Below are 10,598 nucleotides of genomic sequence, written 5' to 3' on the forward strand. Positions count from 1 at the left end.
TGTTTTCTCTTGGTTTTAGCCTGTTTTCTCGGTTTAAGCATGTTTTGGGATAAAACGGGTTCAAGTGTTGTCTAAACACTCCAAATTCATCCCGAAATCTTGCAATTAGTTAAATGCATTGGATGTACCACATTCTGACCCTAGAAACAGTAACAAAGCTGTTTACTGCTTCGAATCAATGTTTTCTCGGTTTTAGCCTGTTTCGGGACAAAATGGGTAAAAGTGGTGTCCAAACACTCCAAATTCAACCTGAACTTTTATAATTAGTCAAACGCATTGGATTGTCACATATTTTGACCCTAGAAAGAGTTACATAGCTGTTTACTGCTTCGAACCAATGTTTTCTCTCGGTTTTAGCCTGTTTTCTCAGTTTAAGCTTGTTTTGGGATAAAACGGGTTTAAGTGTTGTCTAAACACTCCAAATTCATCCCGAACTCTTACAATTAGTCAAATGCATTGGATTGTCACATATTCTGATCCTAAAAACAGTAACAAAGCTGTTTACTGCTTCGAATCGATGTTTTCTTGGTTTGAGCCTGTTTCGGGACAAAACGGGTAAAAGTGGTGTCTAAACACTCCAAATTCATCCCGAACTCTTATAATTAGTCAAATGTATTGGATTGTTACATATTTTGACCCTATAAAGAGTAACATAGCTGTGTACTGCTTCGAATCAATGTTTTCTCGTGGTTTTAGCCTTTTTTCTTTGTTTAAGCATGTTTTGGGATAAAACGGGTTCAAGTGTTGTCTAAACACTCCAAATTCATCCCGAACTCTTGCAATTAGTTAAATGCATTGGATGTCCCACATTCTGACCCTAGAAACAGTAACAAAGCTGTTTACTGCTTCGAATCAATGTTTTCTTGGTTTTAGCCTGTTTCGGGACAAAACGGGTAAAAGTGGTGTCTAAACACTCCAAATTCATCCCGAACTCTTATAATTAGTCAAATGTATTGGATTGTTACATATTTTGACCCTATAAAGAGAAACATAGCTGTGTACTGCTTCGAATCAATGTTTTCTCGTGGTTTTAGCCTTTTTTCTTTTTTAAGCATGTTTTGGGATAAAACGGGTTCAAGTGTTGTCTAAACACTCCAAATTCATCCCGAACTCTTGCAATTAGTTAAATGCATTGGATGTCCCACATTCTGACCCTACAAACAGTAACAAAGCTGTTTACTGCTTCGAATCAATGTTTTCTCGGTTTTAGCCTGTTTCGGGACAAAATGGGTAAAAGTGGTGTCCAAACACTCCAAATTCAACCTGAACTTTTATAATTAGTCAAACGCATTTGATTGTTACATATTTTGACCCTAGAAAGAGTTTCATAGCTGTTTACTGCTTCGAATCAATGTTTTCTCTCGGTTTTAGCCTGTTTTCTCGGTTTAAGCCTGTTTTGGGATAAAACGGGTTTAAGTGTTGTCTAAACACTCCAAATTCATCCCGAACTCTTACAATTAGTCAAATGCATTGGATTGTCACATATTCTGATCCTAAAAACAGTAACAAAGCTGTTTACTGCTTCGAATCGATGTTTTCTCGGTTTTAGCCTGTTTCGGGACAAAATGGGTAAAAGTGGTGGCTAAACACTCCAAATTCAACCCGAACTCTTATAATTAGTCAAACGCATTGGATTGTTACATAGTTTGACCCTAGAAAGAGTAACATAGCTGTGTACTACTTCGAATCAATGTTTTCTCTCGGTTTTAGCCTGTTTTCTTGGTTTAATCCTGTTTTGGGATAAAACGGGTTTAAGTGTTGTCTAAACACTCTAAATTGATCGTGAACTCTTACAATTAGTCAAATATATTAAATTGTCACACATCGAATCATTGTTTTCTCTCGGTTTTAGTCTGTTTTCTCGGTTTAAGCCTGTTTTGAGATCAAACATGTTTAAGTGTTGTCTAAACACTCCAAATTCATCCCGAACTCTTACAATTAGTCAAATGCATTTAATTATCACACATTCTGACCATAGAAACAGTAACAAGGCTGTTTACTGCTTCGAATCAATGTTTGCTCGGTTTTAGCCTGTTTCGGGACAAAATGGGTAAAACTGGTGTCTAAACACTCCAAATTCAACCCGAACTCGTATAATTAGTCAAATGCATTGGATTGTTACATATTTTTACCCTAGAAAGAGTAACATAGCTCTGTATTGCTTCGAATCAATGTTTTCTCGCGGTTTTAGCCTTTTTTCTTTGTTTAAGCTTGTTTTGGGATAAAACGGGTTCAAGTGTTGTCTAAACACTCCAAATTCTATGGACCATAATCGATCAGGAACTTGGTCGTGTCCATATGGTCCGTACGGTCACATGTACGGACGTCCGTACGTATGTGGAACAAGGCCGAGTTTCACTAAGTGTAACATGAAGGAGATGAGGCCTTATCACATAAAGCCCAAGAGAAGGATCGAGAACAGCATTCTAGCCGTTAGAAGAGAAGAAGGAAGAAGGTCACGGGTCTTGAGTCCACTTGGGAGACAAGGACAGGTCACTTTCACTCCTTGGGACCATTTTTCTCTTACCTTATGTCCCTATCGCCTAGAATGTCTCTTGTAAGGGAGTAGCCCTAGCTGTCTTCACTATTTAAGGGCTCTTAGCCACATTGTAATCGATATACTTATGGAATCAAAGATCCTCTTCATTCTCTTTGCCGACCTAAACCACATCTCTCACTCTTAGCTCTTTACAATATGGTATCAGAGCCAGGTTTTTCGATCCACAATTCTCTAAACTTACTCCTAACACTTCTATTCTCTATTATACTTGCTAATCTATAACTCTCTTATACCTTCTACTCGCTAATCTACTCATACTCGTCACTACTCTATCTATTATACTCTCTTACATTCAAATCTGTGACAATGGATAACAACAAACCGATTGTTACTCTAGTGGTGCTCAAAGGAGCAAATTATTTGTTGTGGAAAAGAACCACAAAGACCGCACTTAGTGGCCGGGGCTTATGGATCCATGTTGAGATGGACCAACTCCCCAAGAAAGCCACCAAAGAGGACGGTAAAGAAGAAAAGGAAGAAGACAAGGAGGCTGATCTCGAAAAGGAAGTCAAGTGGTTCCAAGAAGATCAGACCGTGCTTGCCATTCTCCAAAGTTCGCTGGACGCACCAATCCTTGAAGCTTACTCGTACTGCGAGACGGCTAAGGAGCTATGGGAGACGCTTGCGAACGTCTATGGGAATGTGACCAACTTGACTCGAGTATTTGAAGTCAAGAAGGCGATTAACAGTCTCCACCAAGAAGACTTAGAGTTCACAAAGCATTTTGGGAAGTTTAGGTCACTATGGGCCGAACTTGAGATGCTTAGGCCAAGTACAATCGATCCGGCCATCCTCAACGAGAGAAAAGAGCAAGACAAGGTCTTTGGCCTCTTACTTACTCTTAACCCGGTGTTTAACGATCTCATCAAACACATCCTTCGTGGTGATAAGCTACCCACCCTTGATGATGTGTGTTCCCAAGTCCAAAAAGAACAAGGTTCACTTGGTCTCTTTAGTGGGAAAGAAAAGTTGGCCACCGCCAACAAGGGAACTTACAAGCACGAGGACAGGAGGATGGTGGTATGTGATCACTGTAAGAAGAGAGGCCATGTGAAGGACAAGTGCTGGATCCTTCATCCTCATCTCAAACCGGCTAAGTTTAAGGCTAACCTCTCGCAAGAAGGACCTAGCGGTCAAGGTACCGGTGCAGCGAACCAAGGAGGGACAACAGCCACGGCCATGGCCGCATCCTACGGAGATCTTGTGAGGAAGTCAGACCTGGAGGCCCTCATCAAGTCCATTGCTGCACTAAAGGATTCTGGTATCTCTTTCTTTGCCTCAAAACCTAGTAACTCCCTTGTTGTTGACTCAGGTGCTTCTCACCATATGATAAGCAATCCTAGTCTCATAAACAACATAAAACCAGCTGTAGGGAATGTTATTATTGCCAATGGGGACCGTATACCAGTTAAAGGAATAGGAGATTTGAAATTGTTTGATAAACTCTCAAAGGCCTTCTTTATGCCTACTTTTACATCTAATCTTCTATCGGTTAAGAAAGCTACTACTGATCTCAATTGTTATACTATATTTGGACCTAATAGTGTACATTTTCAGGATATTGAGACTGGAAAGATCCTTGGAGAAGGGGAGGCTAGAGGAGATCTCTATGTCCTAGAGAAAACTTTACCAGGTTCTTCAAATTTGTTTTCGCTTATTTCAAATCTTAGTAGTGACTCAAGTGATGTGTGGCATGCTAGGCTAGGCCACCCTCACTCTCATGCTTTTAAATTAATGTTGCCTAATGGTTCATTTGATAACTCTAAGTGTGAGGCTTGTATTCTTGGTAAACATTGAAAGTCAGTTTTTCCTAAGTCTACTACCTTATATGATCATTGCTTTGATTTGGTACATTCTGATGTGTGGACATCTCCTTGTCTATCTAGAGATAACAACAAGTATTTTGTGACCTTTATTGATGAAAAATCTAAGTACACATGGCTTACCTTGTTACCATCTAAAGATAGAGTCTATGATGCCTTTGTTAATTTTCAGAACTATGTCACTAATCACTTCAATGCTAAAATTAAGGTACTAAGATCGGATAATGGAGGAGAATACACAAGCCACAAACTCAAAGAACACTTAGCAAAGCATGGCATACTACAACAAACAAGTTGCCCATACACACCACAACAAAATGGAGTGGCGGAGAGGAAGAACCGTCATCTCATGGAAGTGGCAAGATCAATGATGTTTCACACCAATGTCACAAAGAGGTTTTGGGGAGATGCGGTCATGACGGCATGTTACTTGATCAATAGGACACCAACCAAAGTCTTACAAGACATGTCACCCTATGAGGTATTAAACAAAATTAAACCTTCTCTTGATCACTTACGTGTGTTTGGGTGTGTGTGTTTTGTGTTAATACCAGGAGAACAAAGAAGTAAGCTCGATGCCAAAAGCACTAAGTGCATGTTCATCGGCTACTCAACAAGTCAAAAGGGATATAAGTGCTACGATCTTACCACTGGCCGTACGCTTATCTCTAGGGATGTGAAGTTCTTCGAACATCAAGGATATCATGACAAGAAGGATTGGGACAGCTTGAAGGACCTCTCTCAGCCCACCTCTGATCGGGCGACTAACTTGCGGTTCCTTCTTGGTCACCTCGGCATCACAACACCACCAAACGTCATTGAGCCAAATCACTCTGAGCCGTGCCCACCGCATGACTCAACATCATCACATCTACCCGAAGAGGAGTCTGTCCACGGTGCTGAACCAGACATGGCTTCACCAACGGCGACCGTCACTGAACAGCCAACCGACTGTACTAATCAGGAGCATGAAGGACATGATGAGGCTGCCCCACAGGAATCTCGGCCTTTGCCGAGACGCAGTGAACGCATCAGGTCTCACTCGTCCACCTGGAAAGAGAAACGTGTGTATTATAACAACCAAGCTGTCGCCCATCCTATCCAAGCTGTATGTTTGCTTGACCTGGTCCCATTGGACCATGCGGCCTTCCTCAGCAAAATTGATGCCCACTTTGTTCCCCAATCCTATGAGGAAGCCAAAGAACATAAGGAGTGGCTCAACGCAGTAGACGATGAAACGGGGGCCATGGTACGTAATCACACGTGGGACGAGGCAGATCTCCCAAAAGGCAAAAAGGCTGTCAGCTCCAAGTGGGTGTTTACCATCAAGTATCTTAGCACCGGTGAGGTGGAACGCTACAAGGCTCGCCTGGTCGCTCGTGGCTTCACACAAACCTGTGGTCTTGACTACACGGACACATTCGCTCCTGTTGCTAAACTTGACACTGTCCGTGTCGTTCTCTCCCTTGCTACGAACTTGTCTTGGGACTTATGGCAAATGGACGTCAAGAATGCGTTCCTTCAGGGGGAGCTTTCCGAAGAAGTCTACATGCACCCTCCACCGGGTCTGGAAGATATTGTTGCTCCGGGTAAGGTGCTCCGACTCCGCAAGGCCATCTATGGTTTAAAAAAATCTCCAAGGGCATGGTACCACAAGCTCAGCTCCACTCTTCGAGCCCATGGCTTCAAACGGTCTGAAGCCGATCACACCTTGTTCACCCTTCGCTCCGCCAATGGCCTGGTTGTGGTCCTGATCTATGTGGATGACATCATTATCTCCGGTGATGATAAGGAAGGTATTGACACCACCAAGGCCCTTCTTAACACTTCCTTTGATATTAAAGATCTTGGTGCGCTCAAGTACTTCCTTGGGATTGAAATCTCTCGCTCTCCGGAGGGTTTGTTTCTCTCCCAAAGAAAGTATACCCTTGATCTTTTACATGAGACAGGTAAACTTGGAGCTAAGCCGGTATATACGCCTCTTGAAGAAGGATACCAGGTCAAGCGAAAGGGGGAGATGAAACAGACACCAAATGCTCCGGCCACCAAGCTGGCCGAACCATAGGCGGATCCGGGGAGATATCGTAGGCTTGTAGGGAAACTGATCTATCTCACAATCACATGGCCAGACTTGTGCTATGCCGTTAACCAAGTTAGTCAACATATGCAAGCACCGACCAACTTTGACTGGAACACGGTGGAACGGATCATGTGTTACCTAAAAGGGAGTCCCGGCCAAGGTGTTTGGATGGGCAAGAACAACAGCACGGAGATAGTCGGGTATTGTGATGCGGATTACGCAGGTGACACGATGGACAGGAGGTCAACGTCTGGATACTGTACGTTTGTTGGAGGGAACCTGGTAACGTGGCGATCAAAGAAACAAAAGGTGGTCTCATGCTCAAGTGCCGAGTCCGAATACCGGGCCATGAAGAAACTCACCAATGAACTCACATGGCTCAAATCACTCCTCAAGGACCTTGGATTCGAGTCTAATCAACCGATCACAATGCACTGTGACAACAATGCCGCAATACACATTGCAACCAACTCAGTCTTTCATGAACGGACCAAGCATATTGATGTGGATTGTCATAAGGTTCGAGAGAAGATTGAAGAAGGGGTGATCCTACCATGTCACACACCAATTAAAGACCAGTTGGCAGACATCTTCACCAAGGCTGTAAGTCCCCAAGTTTGTGAATATATCTATGGCAAGATGGGACTTGTAGATCCTACACGTCCAAGATAGACTCGTCTAACTCGTGGATATCACACTCTTTTTCCCTTAACATAGATTTTGTCCCATGAGGTTTTACTATGCTAAGGTTTTTAATGAGGTGATACTTCACGAGTTCCAAGCTTAGCCATTCCATTCGGCTAAGCTTGAGGGGGAGTATGGACCATAATCGATCATGAACTTGGTCGTGTCCGTACGGTCACATGTACGGACGTCCGTACGTATGTGGAACAAGGCCGAGTTTCACTAAGTGTAACATGAAGGAGATGAGGCCTTATCACATAAAGCCCAAGAGAAGGATCGAGAACAGCATTCTAGCCGTTAGAAGAGAAGAAGGAAGAAGGTCACGTGTCTTGAGTCCACTTGGGAGACAAGGACAGGTCACTTTCACTCCTTGGGACCATTTTTCTCTTACCTTATGTCCCTATCGCCTAGAATGTCTCTTGTAAGGGAGTAGCCCTAGCTGTCTTCACTATTTAAGGGCTCTTAGCCACATTGTAATCGATATACTTATGGAATCAAAGATCCTCTTCATTCTCTTTGCCGACCTAAACCACATCTCTCACTCTTAGCTCTTTACTTCCACTTAAAACAATAAATTCATCCCGAACTCTTGCAATTAGTTAAATGCATTGGATGTCTCACATTCTGACCCTAGAAACAGTAACAAAGCTGTTTACTGCTTCGAATCAATGTTTTCTCTTGGTTTTAGCCTGTTTTCTCGGTTCAAGCATGTTTTGGGATAAAGCGGGTTCAAGTGTTGTCTAAACACTCCAAATTCATCCCGAAATCTTGCAATTAGTTAAATGCATTGGATGTCCCACATTCTGACCCTAGAAACAGTAACAAAGCTGTTTACTGCTTCGAATCAATGTTTTCTCGGTTTTAGCCTGTTTCGGGACAAAATGGGTAAAAGTGGTGTCCAAACACTCCAAATTCAACCTGATCTTTTATAATTAGTCAAACGCATTGGATTGTTACATATTTTGACCCTAGAAAGAGTTACATAGCTGTTTACTGCTTCGAATCAATGTTTTCTCTCGGTTTTAGCCTGTTTTCTCGGTTTAAGCCTGTTTTGGGATAAAACGGGTTTAAGTGTTGTCTAAACACTCCAAATTCATCACGAACTCTTACAATTAGTCAAATGCATTGGATTGTCACATATTCTGATCCTAAAAACAGTAACAAAGCTGTTTACTGCTTCGAATCGATGTTTTCTCGGTTTTAGCCTGTTTCGGGACAATATGGGTAAAAGTGGTGGCTAAACACTCCAAATTTATCCCGTACTCTTATAATTAGTCAAACGCATTCGATTGTTACATATTTTGACCCTAGAAAGAGTAACATAGCTGTGTACTGCTTCGAATCAATGTTTTCTCTCGGTTTTAGCCTGTTTTCTTGGTTTAATCCTGTTTTGGGATAAAATGGGTTTAAGTGTTGTCTAAACACTCTAAATTGATCGTGAAATCTTACAATTAGTCAAATGTATTAAATTGTCACACATTCTGACGCTAGAAACAGTAACAAAGCTGTTTACTGCTTCGAATCAATGTTTTCTCGGTTTGAGCCTGTTTCGGGACAAAATGGGTAAAAGTGGTGTCTAAACACTCCAAATTCAACCCGAACTCTTATAATTAGTCAAATGCATTGGATTGTTACATATTTTGACCCGAGAAAGAGTTACATAGCTGTTTACTGCATCGAATCAATTTTTTCTCTCGGTTTTAGTCTGTTTTCTCGGTTTAAGCCTGTTTTGGGATAAAACGTGTTTAAGTGTTTTCTAAACACTCCAAATTTATCCCGAACTCTTACAATTAGTCAAATACATTAAATTTTCACAGATTCTGACCCTAGAAACAGTAACAAATCTGTTTACTGCTTCGAATCAATGTTTTATCGGTTTTAGCCTCTTTCGGGAGAAAATGGGTAAAAGCGGTGTCTAAACACTCCAAATTCAACCCGAACTCGTATAATTAGTCAAATGCATTGGATTGTTACATATTTTGACCCTAGAAAGAGTAACATAGCTGTGTACTGCTTCGAATCAATGTTTTCTCGCGGTTTTAGCCTTTTTTCTTTGTTTAAGCCTGTTTTGGGATAAAACGGGTTCAAGTGTTGTCTAAACACTCCAAATTCATCCCGAACTCTTGCAATTAGTTAAATGCATTGGATGTCCCACATTCTGACCCTAGAAACAGTAACAAAGCTGTTTACTGCTTCGAATCAATGTTTTCTCGGTTTTAGCCTGTTTCGGGACAAAATGGGTAAAAGTGGGGTCCAAACACCCAAATTCAACCTGATCTTTTATAATTAGTCAAACGCATTGGATTGTTACATATTTTGACCCTAGAAAGAGTTACATAGCTGTTTACTGCTTCGAATCAATGTTTTCTCTCGGTTTTAGCCTGTTTTCTCGGTTTAAGCTTGTTTTGGGATAAAACGGGTTTAAGTGTTGTCTAAACACTCCAAATTCATCACGAACTCTTACAATTAGTCAAATGCATTGGATTGTCACATATTCTGATCCTAAAAATAGTAACAAAGCTGTTTACTGCTTCGAATCGATGTTTTCTCGGTTTTAGCCTGTTTCGGGACAAAATGGGTAAAAGTGGTGGCTAAACACTCCAAATTCATCCCGAACTCTTATAATTAGTCAAACGCATTGGATTGTTACATATTTTGACCCTAGAAAGAGTAACATAGCTGTGTACTGCTTCGAATCAATGTTTTCTCTCGGTTTTAGCCTGTTTTCTTGGTTTAATCCTGTTTTGGGATAAAACGGGTTTAAGTGTTGTCTAAACACTCTAAATTGATCGTGAACTCTTACAATTAGTCAAATGTATTAAATTGTCACACATTCTGACGCTAGAAACAGTAACAAAGCTGTTTACTGCTTCGAATCAATGTTTTCTCGGTTTGAGCCTGTTTCGGGACAAAATGGGTAAAAGTGGTGTCTAAACACTCCAAATTCAACCCGAACTCTTATAATTAGTCAAATGCATTGGATTGCTACATATTTTGACCCGAGAAAGAGTTACATAGCTGTTTACTGCGTCGAATCAATTTTTTCTCTCGGTTTTAGTCTGTTTTCTCGGTTTAAGCCTGTTTTGAGATCAAACATGTTTAAGTGTTGTCTAAACACTCCAAATTCATCCCGAACTCTTACAATTAGTCAAATGCATTGGATTGTCACATATTCTGATCCTATAAACAGTAACAAAGCTGTTTACTGCTTCGAATCGATGTTTTATCGGTTTTAGCCTGTTTCGGGACAAAATGGGTAAAAGTAGTGTCTAAACACTCCAAATTCAACCCGAACTCGTATAATTAGTCAAATGCATTGGATTGTTACATATGTTGACCCTAGAAAGAGTAACATAGTTGTGTACTGCTTCGAATCAATGTTTTCTCTGGGTTTAGCCTGTTTTCTCGGTTTAAGCATGTTTTGGGATAAAACAGGTTCAAGTGTTGTCTA

The 10,598-nt window shown here is 41.2% G+C and overlaps 1 protein-coding gene across 1 annotated transcript; it reads left to right on the top strand.

Annotated features, from left to right (window-relative positions):
- Positions 1-2,983: 2,983 nt before the first annotated feature.
- On the top strand, positions 2,984-6,448 carry LOC147928443 (uncharacterized). Its single transcript, XM_087486141.1, has 6 exons — positions 2,984-3,698; positions 3,873-3,993; positions 4,105-4,193; positions 4,938-5,830; positions 5,909-5,972; positions 6,084-6,448. The coding sequence occupies exons 1-6, from the start codon at positions 2,984-2,986 to the stop codon at positions 6,446-6,448; spliced, it is 2,247 nt and encodes a 748-aa protein (XP_087342267.1).
- Positions 6,449-10,598: the final 4,150 nt, after the last annotated feature.

This window comes from Camelina sativa, chromosome 14 (assembly GCF_030686135.1).
Source record: "Camelina sativa cultivar CO46 ecotype springtype chromosome 14, ASM3068613v1".
Classification (NCBI taxonomy): Eukaryota; Viridiplantae; Streptophyta; class Magnoliopsida; order Brassicales; family Brassicaceae; genus Camelina; species Camelina sativa.